This window comes from Hylobates moloch, unplaced genomic scaffold (assembly GCF_009828535.3).
Source record: "Hylobates moloch isolate HMO894 unplaced genomic scaffold, HMol_V3 SCAFFOLD_44, whole genome shotgun sequence".
Classification (NCBI taxonomy): Eukaryota; Metazoa; Chordata; class Mammalia; order Primates; family Hylobatidae; genus Hylobates; species Hylobates moloch.
This window is the reverse complement of record NW_026652319.1, coordinates 557,648-580,095: the sequence shown is the minus strand read 5'-3', so window position 1 is coordinate 580,095 and position 22,448 is coordinate 557,648. Positions and strand designations below refer to the sequence as shown.

Sequence of the window (22,448 nt, the reverse complement as noted above, 5' to 3'; positions counted from 1 at the left end):
AATGGAAAGCCTGGCACTAGGAGTTAAGACAATCAGAATCAACACAGATGTCCTTTAGCCCGTGTTAATTCAAAAGGCCAAGTGTTTGTTTCAGAACTTAAAGGCTAAATATGTTTGTGGTAGACCAAGGGCAGGCCTGCCTGCAAAATAAGTGGAAAACTACACCCTGCTGCCCAGGTGTAGATAAGGAGAGATTGCCCCAGGCTAGGCACAGCAAGCATTTTCAAGATCTGGAATCTGAACATTAGCCTGAATGAAGCAGCTTGCTGGGTAACCTTTTTGCCTCATATGGTAGCATAAGTTGTTTCTGGTTGCTAATGTGGCTGGAGGTATGAAGGATAGTAAGCCCACACTTCTGAGCTCCCCTGACCTCCAAGACATCTCATTCTCTCCAATTGCCAAGACCATCAAATTTATGATGTCTCTGGAAAACAAAGGAGGCAATGGACAGCTGCATCTGCCTTACCTCATGTCTATCCTTTGTACTGCTTACATGCAGCCTTGGAAGTAAATAAATCAAAATAAAGCATCTCTGAACTGAATTCAAAATGTTATTCTTGCCCATTCTCTCACCTAGACCAGACTCCAGTCTGACTTTATAAGGTGAAAGTGCTGCCAGGGAAGCTCTTGCTAAAAGCCATGAGTGGTCCATTAGTTCAAGATCTAGCCCCATCTAAATTGTCAAATATGTGGTAAGTGTGGATATTATATCTGCTGAGGTCAAGGGATTACTACCTCAATAGATTTTCAATTCTCTATTTTGGTAGGAAAACAATGCCCAATAGAGTGTGTGTGAATGTGTGTGTGTGTGTGTGTGTGTGTGTGTGTGTGTTGTGTATAATCAGTAGAGAGAAAACAAGTACATCTGACTTAAAAGGTTTAAGAACCATCTAATTCCTAATAGGTGGAAATCTGTTCATTTATTATAAGCTTAAACTTCTCTTAGTCACATTAGACAGTAACAATGTGTCCCAAATCCCACCTGCTTGGCTTCCTTTTCCCCTCTAAATGTCTCTCCCTAGGCACCTTTACAAACCTCCAGGGCTCCTTACAACACAGTGTGAACTGACTCACCTTATGCAATATTAGTAAATTATAGTCCAAACTGGAAACTTACGAGTATGAAAGGGAGCACTATTAGTAATCAGGCCACACACATAATGGGGACTGTCCTGGGAAAACTGGGATTATATCTGCCCTTATAGATATGATAATCCAAGTGTCTGACTGTCCAAGGCTCCTTCCAGTAAGACCCTGTTCAGTCAAGAGCCCCTGTTAGAGAGGCAGCTCTAGGCTCATGGTGACCCTGAGCCACCAGACTGGACTTTAGTTGAGGTGGTAATAACCAAAGTTGGTAATAAGCCTGGGCTAGTGACTTTGGGAGACCCTGAGGAGGATGGGCTTGACATGATGAGTCTGGTCAAGCAGATTCTCTCTTTGATGAATAAAAAATACTGACTAAAAGACATTGGGCGGCCAGTGATTCTATTTTTTCTGCCTCCACATGATTGACATGTGGAGCATACTCTCCCATTTTCAGAAATACCTGTCATTATACTGCAACAATTCTCAACTGCTAGGGAGTGGGGAGGGAAAGTGGCAATACACGAATCTCCAGCTATGTCTACCAAAACTACAAATGTATACACCCTTGACCAGGTAACTCCAAGTCTAGAAATTTATCCTCCAGATATAATTGCACACTCGTAAAATGATGTATGTCAAAATTATTCATTGCAGTAATGTTTTGCTAACAAAATGTTGGCCAAAAAAATCCCTAAATTTTGATCAACAGGGAACTGATTAAATTATGGTACATCTATAAAAATGTAAACAATAATTGTACTAAATGGAATGACCTTCAAGATATATTAACTGAAAAAAGGTATTAAGAATAAAACATTTGGAGAGGAGATCCACTGATGCAGTATTATCATGGAAATCTGTTAGAACCAAAGGCATACCCATGTCTTTTGCATGCTCTCATAAGCTTTCTAGTAGCTTTGGTGTTTATTAAAAAAAATTCCTCTCCAAGAACTCCAAAATATATGGTTGACCTCTTTCTGTTATTTCTGTTGTTTAAACCTACTTATGCAGTGAACAGAATTATTGCCATGCACAACACAGAGAATCAGTCCTCCACACTAAGGAGAAAAATGTATTGATTTGAGGATTAAAATATGTGCAATAGCACATATTTTATTCATTTGTTTCCTTATGATTTAAAGCAATTGTCAAGAAGCCTGTATGCTTTTAGGGTGGTGGCCTGCTTTAAATGTTGGTATGTATTCTGTCATAATACAAGTATGATTTGGAGGATTCAACAGTATTTTAACTGAACTGAGAACATGTCAAAATACAACTATAATTGGGAAAACTTCTGGGGAGAGTTTTTTACTTCTAAGCAGAAATGGTTCAAATATGACAGTGTACAATTGCTTGTTTACTTTTATGAAATGCTTCTCTCTGGCCTATGATGTTCTGTTACAACTTTGTCATAACCATTGTTGTCTACACACACGCGTGCACACTACTCCTCCTCCTCCTCCTCTTCCACTTCCTCCTCCTCTCCCACTTCCTCCTCCTCCTCCTACTACTACTACTTCTTCAGACATTTCTAAGAAAATTTTTCTCCCCTAGGGGAAGATAAGACTTAAATGTTAAAAGGGGAATGAAAGATCATGGGATCTTTGCTAGAAATATAGAATATTTGTGGCTCAAATGGCTTTAGAAAACATTTGTCCAAAGATTTCATTTTATAGATAAGGAAACTGAGACTCAGAGAGGCCAAGTTACATACCCAAGGTCACACAGCTGGATGGTCAAAGGCAGGACTGGAATCCATTTCTCCTGACTCTCAGGTTGAAATATTGCAGATTCATCAGAGGGAGCAAGACTTAAAACAATTTATGAAAAAGGTGCCACTTTGAAAAGATGTTCTCTTGCTCCTGGATACCTTCTAATCCTTCCTCCATTACCTTATCAGTACTTTTGGTTGAGACCCATAGCCCAGACTTTTCTGTGCCCTTTACCTGCTGCCAACTTTTCTTTGTGTCTTCCCCCAACTCTACTCCAATTCTAAAGTGTACTGCTGCTTCTTCCTAGTAGGAAAATATTTTACAAACCTGCTCAGAACTCAGAGGAGGTCACTGGGAAATAGGCTGCTTAATGCAAAAGATTAATGGTAGAAATGTAGACAGCAATGGAAGGGGAGCTTTTATGTTTTAAATTAAGTAACACAGGTTGGAAGCGGGGAGAGCTCCATTGGTAAAGTGATTCTCAGCCTTTAAATAATGGTTTAAATGATGGTTTAAATAACCATCAAGGCAACAATCAACTGCCTAACTCTTCAACCATCTATGTATAAAGTGAAACTTAAAATCTATAGTAAATATGAGAACTATTATTACAGGATTGCCCTTTAAACCTGTAAAACAGCTAACATTTTCAAAATTCTTTATAGTTTATAAGGCACTCACACATCTATTATCTTCTTTGGGCCTTAACCATGTTGGCTCAGTGAGGCAATCCATGTTGTTATTTAGCGGTAAAAACAGAGGTTCAAAATTATACAGATGTATTCAGAGTAGAGTCAAATCTAGGTTTGATTCTATAAATCTCATGTTCTTTTCACTTCACTACTTCATCCCCCAGGAAGCCTGACAGCTGACCTTCGCAGTTTTAGAAATTATGGAAATTGCACCAAAGCAGTTTAGAAGGTTATATTAATATCATTTTAAGACATCATTTCTTGGGTGCTGTGACAGATGAGGTCAGAATGTGAGGCACACGCATACATACTGGATAGAACACGGCTGGTTTTAGGTGGTTCAAATATGATAGTACCCAGTTGATTAGTTTTATTTTTATGAAATGCTTCTCTCTTGTACAAACACACATTGAGATTTTATTGATGAGAGAACTGATACCTGTGGGAAAGTGGGCTTCCTAATTTTAAACCCTCAGTAGGAGACTTGTCTACCCAATCACAAGATCTGAAGAGGACTCCTTCTGCTCCTGTTCTCCTTAGGGCCTGGAAGAGCAAACCTGAACAAACATTCCCTTCAGACAGCTCAGTCCCCTATCACCCAAAAAAAAAGAGAAGAGAAGGGGCTGGATTACTCATGCTCTGTTACTCTTTCCTAACTCAGATAAATCACTCTCCCCTTGGGTAAAGTAAATGAGGCAACAGAGAGGAGCCAGGATTATTATGGTAATAGAGCTCCCTACACAAAGGAGGAGACATCGGGAGTGGGAAGGCATGTTCCACCTTACTCTAAATTAGTGAAGGTTATATGACTTAATGTAGGTGAAACACTTAGGGTCTGGTATAGAGTCAGTACTTGATTAATGGAAGTCTTTTAGTTTGAAATCTAGAGGCTCATTTCTGGTTCCAGCTCCTCCATTAGCTTTGTGGTGATTCAGGGCAAGAGACCACATCTGTCCTGTTCACTGCTGAATCCTCAGACTAATACTAGTGCCTTGCATAGTACTGGCAATAATAATAATAGTATTTTAAAAATAAATTAATTATCCTGTCTGAATTTGTTTCTTCATCTATAAAATGAGGAATTTGATCTTCATGACATCTAAATTTCTTCATGGCTGTAATGATATGATTTTATAATAGTTAGAGAAACTCAGAGAGTCTGATACACCTCTGCGATTTTTCTAGTTTTTTAAAAAAGACAAAAGGATTTACTGCCAACATTGACATTTAACTTTTGTATATTGAATTCCAATATTCAGAAAGGGCAATTCAAGTAGAAAAGCAACATATGCATACTTCTCCAATAATGTTAGAGTTAACTATTTTTTTTGCTATCCCCCAAATATGCTGGTCAATTTTAGTGATAGTGTTAGCATTTTCTTTCATTTCTTAAAACTAAAAAAAAAAAAAAACCTTTCATTTTGGGGAGATAAAAAGCTAGTCTCTACGAGTAACATGTCCATAGGTATGCTGCTCTATGGTCTTTTCACTTCAAAAGTCTAGGGTTTTTAGGGAAAATTTATATTCAATGTTGCCAAACATTCAGATAATTATTTTAGAAAATAATCCTTTTCTTGCCTATTGATCGAAAAAGCAAATCCATTTTCCAACTGTTACCATATCAGAGATTAGAAAAGGGATTCAAATAGTAATATATCAGAGCACAAAGCTAGTAATTTGCCTAGTCTAGTCCAGATCACTTTTTTTTTTTGACTCGACTTTATTATTCAATTTCTTTTTTTCATTTAAAGTAGTCTTCTGTGGTTGGGAAGCCTCGCCTCCCAAGACCAGAGTCAGTTGGAGCTGGTTGTTGTTGGAAGGGAGTGGGTTGGGGAACTGAGGTGGGGGCAGGGAGACCCCCGTTTTGCTGGCAGTCCTAGGTGGAGAAGAAGAACTGCGCTTCACAGAGTCTGGGATGTGGTGGGAAGGGGATGAGGCAGGAGCAGCAAGCTGGGGAGATGGGACCCACCTCAGTCCCCAGCTTCATTTTCTTCTAATGTTTCCCCATTGGCGATATTCTCTGCAGTCCTAGAGGCCTTTTTTTTTTCTTTTTCTGGGTTTTTCGACTTGTAGAACTCTGGAGGAGGGCCTTTAGCTCTGCATCCTAGACCTCCATCTCAGACTTGTAGAGGTCAGGCTTGAAGGGACCACCGGTTATCTGCATGGGGCCACTGGGCATGAGCAGAACTGTAAATTTAAACTGGGCAACAAATTCACCCTCCTTCTCATAGAGAACATTAAATGTTTGCAGCAGTTCATGTTTGGCGCACTCCACCACACCCATCCAAGCCTTCTTCTCATCTTCAAATGCTCTTAAACGGCACGGCATCAAAATGCCTTTCCACCTCACTGAAGAAGGCACGTGAAGTTTTCATTTTCAGTCCATACTGTTTAGAGGGGTCTCGTTTGTAAATAGTGGTTCTCTGTCCTGCATCCTTGGCCTTGCCCTCTCCTAAGCTGACGAGAACATCCACAGCATATACTTCATATACGTCAAATTCAACTTTTTCATGGTGCTTCTTCTGCTGGTCTGTGGGATTCTGGATAATGTTTTTTCTCCATCGATGACATGCTGCTTCAACTGGTGTGACAGCATACCTTCTATTGGCGTGCAGTTAAATGAGTGGGCAACTTTGTTCCAGGCTTGTGTCACTTGTGTGTTCTGATTTCCAGGTTTGACCAGATGTAGGGCAGCTTCAGCACAAAGGTGAGCTGCCTTAATAACATCTACTTTCCTCGCTGTTACTTGGGTCCCCTGAACTACATCAACCACAAAAGTATGAGCTACATTAGCGATGAAGCCATCCACATGGACCCCAAGGTCAATTTTTACCAAGTCACCTTTCTTGAGAATATAATCCTGGTCGCTCTTCAAAGGGGAGAAGTGACATACACAGTTATTTACTGAAAAGCTGGTGGGAAAAGCAATACCTTTCTTCATTTCCTTTTCTTTCTTGAAGATTTTCCCTGTTTCTTCCATAATCATGGCATCGCCTTTCTCACACAGGCTCAGTACTGACACACCTGAGCTACATGCTTCCACTAAGGACAGAAGTAGGTCCTCAGCGATAGTTTGCTCCCGCTGCTCATCCTTGCCTGACGTCTTCCTACTACCACCACTGCAGCCTTGTTTCCCCTGAGCCGCGGCCACCTCTGTCTCCCTTCTCAGTCACAGGCTGTGGTCAGAGTCCCCTTGATCCTCGATCCTCGAGGACAGGGCGAGGGAAAGCGCGAGCAAGCAAGGGAGCGAGCGGGCAAACAGGCGAGAGCGAGAAGCTGGCCAGATCACTTTTTAAGATGCCTTTGTGTCTTATTATCTTTACAATTGGGATCTATAAACATGGGCCCTATTATTCACCATGCAGCTAGAAAGTTAACATGCTTCAGAACAGGGCATGCACAAAAGAGTAGAATTTAGAATTTTTTTCATTAGGAAATATAAAATTTTTATTTATATTTGAACATATTTACCAACAAAGGCAAATATAAATCTAAAACGAACAGCCTCAAAAGGCGCAATGAAAAATACTGCATTAGCAATACTGAACTCAGCAACTCTGAAAGCAAAGGTTCTTCAAGACTCAGATCTCCTTTATGCCCTGCTGTTTCAGTTTGAAGTCTAAAAGACTATCTACTTTGTGTCTGACTTATTTTCCTGTCAGACAGGAACTGGAATTTGAACTTTGCTCTCCAAAAGCCAAAGGCCAACTAATTTAGAAGGAGACTCTCACAATCAATGATGGTTTCTTCTAGTTTCATTAGTTCTGTCTAAAGTGATTAAAGGATTTGATGCCCAGATAACCATGATCCTTATTGCTATTTTTACAAATCACATTAATTTCTATACTTAGTTCTGATCACTTGTGGCATTCCTGAGACAAGTCTGGATTCATGTAGCATTCCAACCCTGAGTGCCTTTTCAAGTTTCCAACAGAATCCTGTGCTGGTAAGTGATGATACCTTTACTTTAGTAGCCCCAAGGTGTGGAAGTTGTTTCCTGTGACCTAGACTCAGCCCAACCCCTCCACTTGTTGAAACATCTGCAAATACTTTGTTCATTTCAGAGACATCTGACCACAGCTACGCTCCCATCTGGATTGCTTCCTTTTTCCTTATTGCTCATGCAAAGCATCAATAATCTGGAAAGGCATTCAGTAAGAGAAACAGGGAGGGCCTAGGGATTAGAATGGGAGGTTAGTTCTTACGGGTTTTCTCTCATGCTCATTCATTAATTGATTCATTCAACCATCATCACTTATTGGGTAGTACGAGCAATGCAAATATCAATAAGCAGCAGTATCTGTCCTTAAACAGGGAACAACATATTGCATGCTACATTTATTGTTTCAGGTGGGGAATTATATTAATTAGTTTAGAGTAATAAACTATATTTACCAAGTATCTTCTATGAGTAAAGTTCCACAAATGCTTTAATTCTCTTATTTTTGGTAGATATAGTATTTATGGAATATTTTACTTAACATCTTTAATCTGTCTCCCCACCTTGAAACCACATAAAAGTAAAAGCAACACTCAAAAGTCTTTTGTAAATAATCATTAATTTAAAAATCTCACAGGAATCTTTACTTAAGTGAAATGACAAACTGCATAGTGCAGAGTAATAAGATTCCTTCATATGTTTCATTTTCTTTAGGTCTTTATGTTAAGCTACAAAATGAACTGTTTAACTATTGCTAGGAATAAACTATATTTTAAAAGGTGTCAATCCAGTTAGATCTTTTTATGCCTTTATAAGACATTAATTGCAAGTTTGTTTTATCATTTATATTAGGCACACATTTGTACATTTTTAAAAGTTACATTTAAAAAGTTACATTTATGATAATCACATCATACAAAGATCTAATTAACCTGGAGTTGTTGAGCAATAATTGTACCTTCAAAGTGCCAGGAGATTTAAGGTGTATGCAGGGTGTGGCCCATCCACCCAGAATTTCAAAACCACATGGTTCTTCAGGTCCTGTTGGGGCTCATCTATTTGCACGTCTCCCCTGCAGGAGTTTGGACTAATCAGGTCACTACACCCTGACACGGCAGTCTCCAGTCTCTACCACTCATTGTTTGCAACATGACGTAATGTCAACAGACCACAGAGAAGTTAGCAACAGGGAAAGGAAAACACTTTAATCTCAAGGCCATCCCCAGGGTTCAGCAGGACATATATCCTATATCAAATCATCTGATATCAAATCCTACAAATGAGCTTGGCCAAAAGGTTAAGCCACGCTGTCTGACTGTATCATGTTCTCCAGTTGCAATGCAAGACTGAGGCAATCTGTTGTGAGCTGACAATTCTTCCTGTTTGCTAAAATTGAAAAGGCAGGTTGTTGTCTATCATTGCTTTGCTTTCTTTTTGCCGCAAAACATTTCACACAGCATCATCATGCCTTAGCTAGTCTTCATTTATCTAGGTATTAGACATCTTGGAAGCTGATAGGGCTTGGTGCACTTCTTCAGCCTTGGCTTCTCTTTATCCCCCAATGTTTCCTGTCTTGCAACTCATAGCAGAGCAATGCTATTAAATACAACAGGAAAATACATACCAAAGGGCAGATAGGGGTTAGATGCCTGAGAACTCTGAAGAACAAAGAGAGCTACTGTGGCCCCATGGTGCTTTTATTCAAGATGCCCCTTTCTCGGGAGGATGCAAAACACCTGCGTTGGCAGATGAAGCTAGGTCTGGAGTTTAATGCCTACCTACCTCCTCCACCAGGCACCACCATGCAGTCAGCAAACTGCATGAGTGCCTACGACTCTGGTAAAAATTATACACTAGACTTAATATGATGGCAGAGAGAATTAAGAAACATGAGGCCAACTTTAGTGGGGAGAATGATGGAAAGCAAAGTATTGTATGTTTTTGTCTTATGATTTTCTAAACAGGAGACCTTGATGAAGGACTGGTATCTGCCTTCTGATTCCAGTTAAAACTGCCTACCACTGTTCTGCCTTAAACTCCCTTTCCAGAAAGCCCCTCTGTCATTACTTTTCCAATCCCTCTTAAGGACCCTCTACCAAGAGCTTAGAACAGGAAAGGGTTTACGCAAAGATGTGCACAATGCATTACTATTCCTAAAGTAATGTGCATTAAATAGAGACCAAAAACATTTGAACATTAAGTAATCAGTTTTGTCTGTTCTCTGTTCTATCTCCAACGCCTAGACCAATGTCTGATACACAGTGGGGCTCTTAATATATTAATTATATCTCTAGACTTTCATTCACTTGGGAATAGAAAATTATACCAAGAAGGTCCGTTATCTTCAAGATTCCACGCATCAAGTTTAGAAAAGTCACCAAAAGTTCGTTTTCTTCTACGCACGTCATACACCAGAGGTCTCCGCACTCACAAACTACCATCACCACAAATACTACTGTAATAGTATTTAAGTATCTAATCGTATATTAATACTATTATTATAGTGTTATACATATTACTAATCACTATTAGATCATTAATTAAATATGCATATTATTAGTTAAGTATAGTAGTACTGATTAAACTTCCATTGCACATCATGAAATATTGGTCCAACGACAAAGATTCTATAAGCCAAATATTTTATATAAAGGTGTGCAGCCTCCTATACTGTATTTCAATACTTGATGGACTACATACAAATGAAAAAAATTGGTGGCACTACTGTATTTAAAATCTATACTTTTGTAATTTTACATGTGGGTTGTCCTAACAGTGGTGTATTATTTTATAATAGTTGAACATATCATCCTCCTCCAAGGATCTCGAAGCACCTGTAGTGAGTAAGGAATAGCTCCCTTCATACCTCTGCCAAGGTAGGTATGTTGTAAGCATTATTTCTACCATACCAAGATCACACATGACTCAGTGGCAGGGCTGGCACTACCCACTCATGACACTTCAGTTCACAGGTCTAACCATTAGAGTACTGCCTACACATTAATTCATTCCTTTCTTCATTCATAATATTAATTTTATGCAGTTTGCTAGGCACTAAGGATCAACTCCTTATTTCCTATTGAACTCACATTATATGAACATTACAATCTGTAAAATAAATAAAGTAAAATAAAATAATTCTGGTCTGGGCATGGTGGCTCATGCCTGTAATCTCAGCACTTTGGGAGTCCCAGGTGGGAGGATCGCTTGAACCCAGGAGTTTGAGACCAGCCCTTATCTCTACAAAAAATAAAAAATTAGCGCGGCGTGGTGGCGCACCTCTGGTCCCAGCTACTGGAAAGGCTGAGGTGGGAGGATCGCTTGAGGCTGGGAGATAGAGGCCGCCATGAGTCCTGACCACCCCACAGCACTCCAGCCTGAGCAACCAAACAGACCTTGTCTCAAGAGAAAAAAAAAATCTGATAAAAATTTTAAATTCACAAGAGTTTTTTCTGCACCTGGTGATTAATCCTAATTGTTTTATAGTAACATACCTATCAGTGAGCCAAATGTATACTACGGAAATGACTGAAATACAGAATTTTAAAGATATACGCTCTTATGGCTGGGCGCAATGGCTCACGCCTGTAATCCCAGCACTGTGGGAGGCCGAAGCGGGCGAATCACGAGGTCAGGAGATCGAGACCATCCTGGCCATCGAGAAACCCCGTCTCTACTAAAAATACAAAAAAAAAAAAAAAAAAAAAAAAATTAGCCGGATGTGGCGGCGTGCGCCTGTAGTTCCAGCTGCTGGGGAGACTGAGGCAGGAGACTGGCGTGAACCCTGGAGGCGGAGCTTGCGGTGAGCCGAGATCGCACCACTGCACTCCAGCCTGGGTGACAGAGCAAGACTCCGTCTCAAAAAAAAAAAAAAAAGATATATGCTGTTACGTTATAGATGTTATTCATGTGTCTGTCTCTAACATGAGGCTTTTTGATGATTGCCCGCACAGCTAATAATTGGCGTTTTCTGTGTCTAATTAGAAGTTTCCGCTGGGTATTATTGTTGAGTTGGTACAAGATGTTCGAGACCATGAAAAGATGAATGTAATAGCTTCCTCATGGACTGATTTTTTTTTCAGTTCATCTGTCCTTTTAAGTAATCTGTTTGTACCCTGACTCTTACTGAATTCACAATTATTCCTCTTGCCAAACCATGCTTCCAGACTTGACTGTATAAATTAAATTTCATGCACGCATATGTAAGCCTTGTGTACTGCCTGTTAAACTAAGTAATATAAACAAATTGAAGGCACATTTGAATGACCTTTGAATTCCGTGTTAGAGTAGTTTTTAAACAGTTATCTACTGGGCAAAGTGTAAGAGACAACCATTTACAGAGGTGATTTTCAGTGTGCTTCTTGAAAGCCCATTTGCTCATAGAATCCAGCCTCCTAACCATGCAAGTTGCATTTTGTATGGTTTTCTTCTCTGGCTCCCCACCCTCTTAGAATAGTTCTGACGCCCCCACCAGCGACCGCCTGGAAGGGGCTTATCCACCCCCACCTCCCTCTGCGAAGCGCGGGGCGGCTGCGGCCACCCGGCCAGAGCCGGCGCTGCGCTGCGTGACTGGCTGCATTTCTCAGCCCCGACGCTGTGGTTATTCAAACTGATCTCATCGCAGGTCGTCACGACACGCGCTTCCCCTCGCCTGCAAGCGGCGTGGCGTGAGAGGGGCCCAGGCAGCCGGCGCGCCCACCCCTGACCCTTCGAGGCCCACGATGAACGCCATCCTACTTGCAATAATGGCCCCGTTCTTATTCTTCAAAAGACGGCTCCCAGACGTCAACAAAGAATCTAACCTACACAGCGCCGGCCCTCGCTCCTTTCAGCCTCAGCGAGCGCTGCCCCTCATTGCCCCCCAGCGCACTTCTGGACACTGCGCCGGGTCGCTGGGGTCAGCCGCCCGGCCACGAAAGTCGCCCCCAGCATGCCCCAGGCGTCAGTGCACGCCGGGCTCCCGGCTCCAGGCAGGCGGCGTGAGGCAGCTCCGCAAAGGCCACTCGCTGGCGACCCCTTCCCGGGTCTCCTAGCCCTGGGCCGGCTGCCCCTGCCCCCGCCCCTGCCTGAGAAATCCAGGCAGTGCGCGAGGCCGCCTTGCTGCTCTCTCCGCCCGGACAGGGCCGCCCGACAGAGCAGGCAGGGAGCAGGCGCCAAGGAGGCCGAGAGGGGCCCAGGGGCGAGGTCGACTCCCCGCCCGCTGTCCCCTTCTCCCACGTTTCGCAGCCTGAGGTGTTTGCTGTATATCGGGAACGGACACTTTTCGGCGTTAAAATGAGGGCGTCACCTGCTCGAACTAAAGTCGGTAGAGGGCGTCGGGGGCCGGGCGGAATCTGGGATTCCTCGCCGGATTACGCAGCGGGGTCGGCACGCGAGGCAGGCTCCGGGCGCACCAGGAAGCCCGAGCGTGCACGAAAGCGGCGGAAGCAGGCAGCGGGGGCGGGGCCGGCGGGCTGCAGGCACGCAGGCGGCGCGGCGGCCTGGGGTTGCGTGACCTGCCGGGCTGCGGTCGCACGCACTTCGTGCTTCAGGCGGCCGTCGCCGGGCGGGAGGTGCAGGTGCTGGAGGGCGGCGCCCGGCTTCCACTTTCAAAATACCGCCGGGGAGGGCAGTCACGCTATATTTCTGGGACAGGGAGTGAGTTCACCGGGGGAGGACAGAGCGTCCCCTTGTTATCAGAAAGTGGGTAACATTCGTTAATAAAACGCGCTCAGACAGGATGTATTAAACGAATTGGGAACCGGAGCTGCCCTTTCCATAAGCAATCAAGCTGGGGAAACTTTCCAAAGAAAGCTTTAAATTGCGATGCATGGAGCATAAGTGTGGTTCGTGTGACATGCTTACAGAGAAAGGAACCAGAGCAAGGACGGTGTCTTTGGGACGAAATTTCTGTCCGCTCTGCACAAGGACTAATTACAGAGTCGTGATTTGGGGCATGCTCTCATTCCTCCCGGAAGCTTTCTTTGCAGTGTTTTATTTTAAAATCAGAGGTGCCTGATCTCCCTGGCATACTAACTTGAGAGACCTCATTTATATGGTGACTCAAAAGCCCAAAGGACATAAAAAAGGTGCAGCGTTTTAAGACGCCAGAATCTAAGTTCCTTCTCAAGATCATGTGGGCAAAAACTGTTTTGCCCGCACAGATATCTATTTACATAATTAAAATGTTTGTAGATTTGCAGATAAATCAAGTTTAGAGGGCAAAACAAAAAATGTTAACACCACGATAGTTTAACACAAGAGAACCCCAGTCAACTGAAAGCTTGGGAAATTCCACATTAGTTTATTTTCTATGTACTTAAACTTTGATTTGGTGAATCTATGCTTTCTTATTTCCCTGTTATGACTCTTAGGCCTATGGTGCCTAGTTACACACACATTTATTTTTGTGTTACATGTAACATTATAGGAAAGGGGGATTCTCTAGGGTTAGAACAGACACAATAAACTCCTAGGAAGCTTTCTCAAAAATACATATTCTCATCTCAGCTTACCATATGTGGGAAAAGAGAGCAAGATTCACTGTTTAATTTTAAAATGTTCTGCCAGCTGACTCTGATTCTCACGTGGGATTTTTTTTTTTTCCTGGTCTGCCCAGCACACTTAATTTCTTCTGGGACAGAACTGCCTACCCTTCCTTCCTGGACTGTGCTTCTGCCTTTACTCTTCTAGAATGTAGTTAGAAAGGGAGGTGTCATTGTGTGTGGACTTGCCTACTTGGTCCCCACAGTTGGTCGAGAGGCATATACCTGACTCAAGGTGAGCCAATGACAAACAGCACTTGACTCCTCCTGGCCTCAGTAATTTGGTTAAAGAGATTGCATATCATTCAAGGTGTGCCAAAGAAAGTCATTTCCTGGCAATTTTCTAACATGAGGGTGGGCATAGATGCCTTCTCCCCAGTTCCTTTTGGTGACAAAATTGGACCGTCAGCCACCACTGCTCTGCCATGTGCAGAGACTGCCAACAATAAAAGAAAATGGAACCAACTTTCATTAAGTGGTAGATTTTAAGGGCTGAGCCTTTTTATGGCTTTCGCAAATTCCACATTGCATATCTGAGGTTCTCAAAGCAATACTGGCTCCTGCTTTCCTGAAACTTGATTGTTTACCTCTTCTGATTCTATGAGAAGAGATATATATTTATAGAAATAATAAAATGTACATTTAGAATGCTGTTTAGAATACTATGGGTTTTTTTTTTTTTGTAGTTATAACACTATTTTTAACTTGCTTTTTGTCGCAGAACAATCTATTGGGACATTCTACCACATCAGCAAAGAACCACATCATCATTTCTAACAGCTGCATACACTTGTTTGAGTAAGTCAATCTATTTCACATTTTAGTATTTCCTATTTTAAAACATTATAAGACTGTGGTGAACACTGAATATATGTGCTAATAAGAAAGAATTTTCCTAAAGCTTCCAGCAAACGTCTCTTGGAACTTCTAGTCATAATTGGATCATAGACGCATTCCTGATTTAATCACTGGTAAAGGGGAGGGTGCTAACAGAATTGATCTAATCTGAACTCACTTCTGGACTTGGGCTGATTCATGCATGCTTGGGGGTAGGACAGGGGGAGGGCAGTACAGAGGTCTGAATTTCTGAACAAAAGGAAGAAGGAGGATCACATCTCAACTGTAATAGTTTTGAACATTTTAAGGGGTTTAAAACAATAAATGTTCTAATTTTTCACCCCAACAGCAGTGTTTAAGATTGCTAATTGCTCTACATCATTGCAAACCAGGGCTACTATACTTATTTTAATATTTTTCATGTGGTTGATAGATCTCATAAAATGCTTGATATTTGATATCAGTAGTTCCTAAGAAAATATCTTTAAGATGATTTGGAACTCATTTAATGGCATTAAAAACACTATCAATGGAGGCAGAACAAAATGACAGAAAAATTTTTATACTTTGTTTCCTGTAAATTCAGTAGCTATTTAAAATAATAGGTATAGAAACATTAACTTCATCTTTACAAAGGGAGAATGAAATCACTTTTACCAATCACTTATCAAAACAAATGTGAATTGGAATCTTAGATTCTTCATTAGAATCCTATGAAAATCTCAGAAATGAAGCAATAATTTCACTAAACAAGCAAATAATAAACTACAAAAGTTGTTTTTAAGTGCATAAGGCAGTTATCAATTTTCAGTCTCTGAACTTATTAGCATTTATTAAGTGCTTATTATGGGCCATTTATTGGATGCTGAGTTTAATAAAAGGAATTTGGTTAATTTATATTACAGAATAATCTCTTTAAGAGCTATGAGTACCATGTTTTTAGCATCAAATTCATTACAAGAGTGTTAAGTTAGTGCCATTAGAGCTTTATTCTTCTTCTTCTTTTTTTTTTTTTTAATTGAGACAGAGTCTCACTCTGTTGCCCAGGCTGGAGTACAGTGGCGCAAACTCGGTTCACTGCCAACCTCCGCCTCCCAGTTCAAGTGATTCTCCTGCCTCAGCCTCTGGAGTAGCTGGGATTACAGGCACGAGCCACTGCGCCCGGCGTATTCTTTTTGTTTTTAAAAATATATTCATGTAATAAATACTAAGTTGTATTTGGCACATAGTACAGTTTTGGATAAAAAGCTCTTATCAGTAGTGAACTTGCCACAGGAAATACATTTACAATAATCAGAGGTTTTGCTCTAGTGCTTGACTTACTGTTAATACTTGAGGATATTTACCATTTGAAGGCCTGACTTGTCTCACTGGAAATTTTGTTCAATAATCATATTCTCTGGGCTAAAAAGAATTCAGCACACAATTTATTCCTGCACAGATGACAAAGCATTTGAACTAAAGAGAAATGCTATTTAAACATTGTGACATTTATTTTATTAGGTACTCAAGTTTACACTGTACATATAATGGATTCAAAAATATACAGAGCTTAAACCCACAAATAGTATTTTGTGGTCTAAGCCACCTCCAGACTAGAGTTATTTGTGGTTCAAAATATGCAAAGCAGCTTTTTAAAGCAGTTTAAAACTTTAAATGTTAATAATGTTAATAGCAGTTTTACCAAACATAAAATGTTATTAAGAAAGAAAATCCAATCCACATCTTGGTGGGAACAAAATGTATTGGGGTAAGTAAAACAAAGCAAATGGTCCCTTGTAGCTGACCATTTTTGAAAACTGGAAGCAACTTCGGAAAAGTCATGAAGATAGTAAGTGTAAGACAAAGTTAGGTTTACAGAATTAAATACTTTTGGGATATTTACATGTTACTAATCCACTATAGGCTGATGTCCCCTGGGTACTGGCTGGCTGGCAGAGTCAACTAACACTGTATGTGAGGCCCAAGTGCTTCCTCTTATATTCGGTCCAAGTACACACATCTGTACTCACGTTAGGTCATGCCCTCAGCCATTTCCATTATTTGTGTGAAAATAAACAATAAGTAGGATCTGACTTGAGTTATGTTTGGAAGAGTTCTCAATTGGATGAGACATTGTGTATGAAGTGCCTGGCAAATAGAAAGAGCCCAATAAGTATTAGCTTTTCAAAAATGTTAGGTTTTTTTCTTTTGTGCACTTGTGTTGGATGGAACCCAGAAATATTAGTGAAAGCTGTGGTTGCTTCCAACCTGGGAGGCCTGTTTGTAACTATTTAATTTCCATTTTTGATGGGACAGAGTTGTACTGGGTTCTGGTTTGCAGGATGAAAATAAAGTTGGGGCTAACTGTAATTTTGCCATGCTCCCTTTGTAGTTTTAAGCTCACTTTAAAATTAGCAATCTTGGGCGTAGTGCAGTGGCTTATGCCTGTAATCCCAGCACTTTGGGAGGCGAGCCAGTTGGATCACCTGAGGTCAGTAGTTTGAGACCAGCCTGGGCAACATGGTGAAACCCCGTCTCTACTAAAAATACAAAAATTAGCCGGGCATGGTGGCAGGCGCCTGTAGTCCAAGCTACTTGGGAGGCTGAGGCAGGAGAATCCCTTGAACCTGGGAGGTAGAGGTTGCAGTGAGCCGAGATCATGCCATTGCACTCCAGCCTGGGTGACAGAGCAAGACTCTGTCTCAAAAAAAAAAAAAAAAAGAAATAGCAATCTTGGATAGAGGTCCTACATTTTTGTCAGAATTGCAGGCAACATACCTCTTCTTCTACATGCTTTTCATGGCGGGGGGAGGAGGAAACAAAGGAGGGAGCATAAAACTACTTTTTGAAGTGAAGAACGACATTTCCCTGCTGGATACATATTTTATGTAAATTCACAACAGTAACAAAAGCACAGACACTGTGTCCTCATAAACCAACGCAAAGTTCTGCAGACCATGTGGAAAGCCCTAGGTTAGTTGCTTTAGAGTCTCTATTCCAAAAACTGAGAGAATTTCCTTCCCCAGGGGTCACTGACAATACGGGGTTGGGAGGGGGGAATAAAGGGTTATAAAAAGAAGTTAACAGCAGCTTAATTTGGCTATTACTGGATAATTTTTAAAAGTCGCAGTAAAAAGTGAAAATTAGCTCAATTAAAAACTAATGGGATAACCCAAAACTTTATTTAATATGCCCAATGATGGGATTATTTTAAATTGTACTTCAGTTCTAGTATGGACAGTAATGGGGTGGGAAGAAGGAGGGAGGGCAAGTGAGAAACCTGAAAAGAGACAGACCAAGACAAAACACCAACACAGAGCACAGGATTCATGGCTTTTTTTTTTTTTTTCTGAAACCTATTTTGTAACATCTTGTCACAACACTTCCTTTGCACTATCTTCTTTCAGGAATAATACTTTTTGCTGCTACCCTTTAAAAAATGTCATTCATCATAACTCTTATCCTTTGAAATTCTTACTGGGGTCTACTGCTTTCCAACTTTCTTTTTCTTTGTTTTCTTTTTTTAAGCGACAGGGTCGGGCTTTGTCACCTAGACTGGAGTGCAGTGGCCAGATCATAGACTGCAGCCTCAAATTCCTGGGCTCAAGTATCCTCTCACCTAGGGCTTTCTGAGTAAAGACTACAGGTGTGTGTCACCACACCATGCTAATTTTTTTTTTATAGCGACAGAGTCTCACTATATTGCCCAGGCCAGTCTCAAACTCCTGGCTTCCAGGGATCCTCCTGCCTCAGCCTCCCAAAGCTCTGGGATTATAGGCATGAACCACCATGCCCAGCCCAACTTTCTATGATAATGAAAATGTTCAATATCTGTGGTGTAGCATACATTACCTACATGACTACTGAGTACTTAAAATGTGGCTAATGCAATATAGCAATGGAATTTTTAAACATACTTCATTTTAGTGAAATTAGTTACATGAGGCCACCTTACTGGACAGTGCAGGTCTAAGGGAAATTTACAGTGGAAAGGAAATTGGTCTCAAAGGCAATATGCAGACAAATAAACACAGAAGAAATTAAACCAAGGAGTGAACTGAAGCCTTTGAGCTGGATTTTCTCCCATCCTTAAAGTGTTGCCTTTCCTTATCCTATACACAAAGTACTCAATAAATAAAACTAGCCTCAGAACAGAGTGATCTTGCATTAGGTATGCAAAATTCCTGTCCCAGATAGGTACCGGTTTTGGTGCCCTATATCTAAACTTCCATTATTACAAACTGACAGCAGTCCTACCTTCACTATCCCTCAGATAAATATGACGAGGATGAATAGCTCTGAAAGTTATTTGGGCTTCTCATAACCATGTTGTACTTGACCACTTGGTTGACTGTCCTCTAGGCCTCTTAATCCTTTCCTCTTTGAGGGAGTGGAAATAGAAAATCAAGGGTAGGCATTGGGGCAAAAATATCAGTCAGGTTAAATGTACAAGACACATCTACTAGACTTTTTTTTTTTTTTTTTTTTTTGAGACAGAGTCTCGCTCTGTCACCCAGGCTGGAGTGCAGTGGCATGATCTCGGCTCACTGTAAGCTCTGCCTCCCGGGTTCATGCCATTCTTCTGCCTCAGACTCCCAAGTAGCTGGGACTACAGGTGCCCGCCACCACGCCTGGCTACTTTTTTGTATTTTTAGTAGAGACGGAGTTTCATCGTGTTAGCCAGGATGGTCTCGATCTCCTGACCTTGTGATCTGCCCGCCTTGGCTTCCCAAAGTGCTGGGATTACAGGCCCGAGCCACTGCGCCCAGACACATCTACTAGACTTTTTAGTGCCAAGGAACAAGGCACTAGTGTTCAGTACTTCCTGGTGTCATTAATCAGTAGTTATCAATAAGCAGTTTGGTGTACCGATACTGCTCTGCGTCATTTAATCACTTCTCTAAATCTATAGGTTCAGTTAATTTCCTTTGTATCTACTTAATCTTATTTTATTCAATAGCAAACCAGTCTGTTTGCCTGCTAGAGAGCCATTGATGTTTTCTTTGGTTCTTGGAAGAACTGTACTTCGACCTTATATAATCCTCAGAAAGGCAAGATCTGGACTACGAATGAGTCACCTGCTAATTACACCAATGGCTGCTCCTGCCTTGACCAGTCACAGAGTATCACCCTATCTCGGTATGCTGCTCTGCTTGTAGCGTAGTAGGTCAATAAATACTTGTTTTATGAATGAATGTATGAATAAAGGGAAGTTAGTCACATGTAAGGGTGGGTAGCCTGCGATAAATAAAGTGTAGACTAGGAGGTCTCAAAATACTTTTTGAACTAAGCCCTTAATCTTCACTACTTTGGACTAGAATGGGAATGTCACCAACGCCTTCCCAATTAATTTGCCCTGGTTGTAATGACTGAAACCAGAACTTCCCTTTACACCCATGACCTCTACAGTCATCTCTTTTTCCTCTGCTCAAGAACAGTAACTGCTTACTGCTGTGTCTACCACATAGGCCTCAGAACAAGGGGTGATAGGTAGGACTATAGGCTCCCGACTCGCGGCAGTGCCTCTCTCCAACCCCCCACGAGGCTGGGACAGCTCCCTCCATCTCAGCAGTCGCTACCAAGCAACCGACCCACTCTCGCCCGCCTCACCCCTCGATCCCCTTCCCTCCCTCTCACAGCACTCCGCGTAAGACTAGCCCAGCCTTCCGTGCCCCACCACTACTTTTCCCACTTCCGCCCGGAGCTTGAGGCCCTGGGCGGTGCAGGGGAGCGTTGACGACAGACGTGGGCCGTGACGTCGCCGCGCCCTGACGTCAAGCCGACTGGCGGCGCGGTCGCCCGGGAGACCGGGAAAGCCTTTTCACACCCGTCATAGTCGAAGTTGAGGTGAGGGACGATGGCTTTCCTCAGCCTGGGATGACCTGGTCCTCCAGAATGCAGTTCCGGAGAGGAGGCGTGCTAGCACCCAGGGAGAGGGCCAGAAAGCTGAGCCGCGGCGCCCCAGCGAGGGCACGAGGCCCCGGGCCTGGACTCCGCCACCACGCTCCTCTGCGGCCCCTTCCTGGTCTCTGCCAGTCCGCGGGGCCCAGGCGCGGTCCGCCTTCCTCCCAGCCCTGGGGAACGCGCGGCTCTGCTTCCTCACCCCCGCACCCTCCTCCTCCTCTGCCGGCCACGGCAGGTCCAGGGGGAACGGGGTTAGAAAGGGACAGATTTGAAAGCCGTTCCAGCAGTTTTGTGTGGCCTTGCGGTTGGTTTCTGTGTGGAAGATCCCGCCGCTTCAGGGAAGTCTTAGGACGTGAACTTCCCGCCTTCACCTGCCCCTGACCTGCTCGTTGTGGGTGATTCACGCCAAGGGAATGGTTCTTTACGTAAGGGCTTGAAAGCTGAACGTGAGTTAATGGCCTAACGTGACACTAGTGTGAGAAACGGAATTGGAAACGAACAAGGACGTGTCTGCATTTTAAAAAATGTCTTTTCGGTGATCTTGTTAGAGAGGAGGTTGACAAACACCCACGTAGCTGCAGCCACTTATCACTGCACCTCTTGCCAAAGTGCGGTCCACACACGTGCAATGATAAAGAATTAAAGGGACTTGTTTGATAACACACGCAAAACTATGTAAGACTAAATTTAAAAAATTACAGATTTTCCCTGTTGCCAAAGGGGAAAGAGACCCTTCTTTTTTCTTGAGAAACTTAGTATTTGTGAATGCTTCCTCTGTTTATTTAATATATATGCAAATGTTTTTAAAGACCTAGGAATGCTTTTCTTGAGGACCTGGAAGCCATTTCTTTAAAATGTAAACATCAAGGAAGATAGGGCCCCAATCTCCTTGTCACTTTGGGAGTTTAACCTAGGTGCGTTATTCCTAATTGTAAACACCTGCTTCGTTATAGAGCTGTGCATTCCTTAGGAGGAAAGCCGTTAGCGAACACAGGTGGTTACCCCAATTACCAGATGAATTAAAGAGGAAATATAAAAGAATGTATAGAACACTCTATTAAGCCCTCTTACATGAGGACACGGTACCAGTTTCCTTGAGAATGTGTGTAATGGATTGTGTCTCCTTGGCTGTATAAAAGAGTGGGATTTCCTTCTCTCTTTGTAACCTCATTAGCAGATTAGCCGTGATGTGCATCAAAGTCTAGTTGAATGCCTAATTACTAATAAAATTGTTGTCTTTCTGCATTTTGGAGCATTTTCTGGGTTGGCAGGACTTTTTATTTTTAGTTTCTCCCCAATAATCAGAACCTGCCAATTCCTTTCTTATGCTAAGGCCATAAAGTTGGAATAGATTCACAGACAATGAAGGCACTACACAAAAACTGTTCTACTGGTGCTTTGTTTATACTGTCATTTAGATTCGTGCTCTCAGATAATTTTATGGGTGAAATTTTAAAAGGATGTTTAGATGGTAATTTTTTGGAAAATTCTCCCAAGAGAGTTGAAGTTACTATTTTATTTTGCTGATGGCAAATCCACCATTAAATGACAGAAATGAGAATAATGAGCCTTCTGGGCTCTTGCCACATGATTATGACAATCTGCCAAACATCAGATTATGTTTGGGCCTATGTTGATATGGTTAATGGTACCTCCATTGCAGACCTCAGTTAACTTTACCACACATGTCATATTATGTTTTATGTGGGAAGACATAAAGCTCATTAGTTTTTGGTTTTAAACGGCAACTCACTGAAATGAGTCTTTGTGC

The 22,448-nt window shown here is 42.0% G+C and overlaps 1 protein-coding gene, 1 long non-coding RNA gene and 1 pseudogene across 7 annotated transcripts in view; 1 reads left to right on the top strand and 2 right to left on the bottom strand.

The window, feature by feature from the left end:
* The window catches only part of LOC131382537 (uncharacterized), a 70,235-nt gene extending 57,277 nt beyond the window's left edge, over window positions 1-12,958 (bottom strand). The window contains exon 1 of the long non-coding RNA XR_009212090.1: window positions 12,718-12,958. This is a non-coding gene — a long non-coding RNA (uncharacterized LOC131382537). The remainder of the gene's footprint in view (window positions 1-12,717) is intronic.
* Window positions 5,217-6,917, bottom strand: LOC116463602 (proliferation-associated protein 2G4-like; annotated as a pseudogene).
* A 6,895-nt stretch (window positions 12,959-19,853) lies between the features above and the next one.
* LOC116463605 (interaptin-like) overlaps window positions 19,854-22,448 on the top strand; it is a 219,127-nt gene continuing 216,532 nt past the window's right edge. For 2 of the 6 annotated variants that reach the window (XM_058434758.1, XM_058434755.1), the window contains exon 1: window positions 20,900-21,123. Coding sequence is in view for 2 of the 6 variants with exons in the window: in XM_058434757.1 (XP_058290740.1) it covers window positions 19,867-19,912 (46 nt within the window). In the remaining 4 variants the exon portion in view is untranslated. Of the gene's footprint in view, window positions 19,913-20,545; window positions 20,621-20,899; window positions 21,124-22,448 lie in introns of those variants that run through there. The other 4 variants (XM_058434757.1, XM_032146789.2, XM_058434759.1 and 1 more) reach the window with 4 other exon arrangements.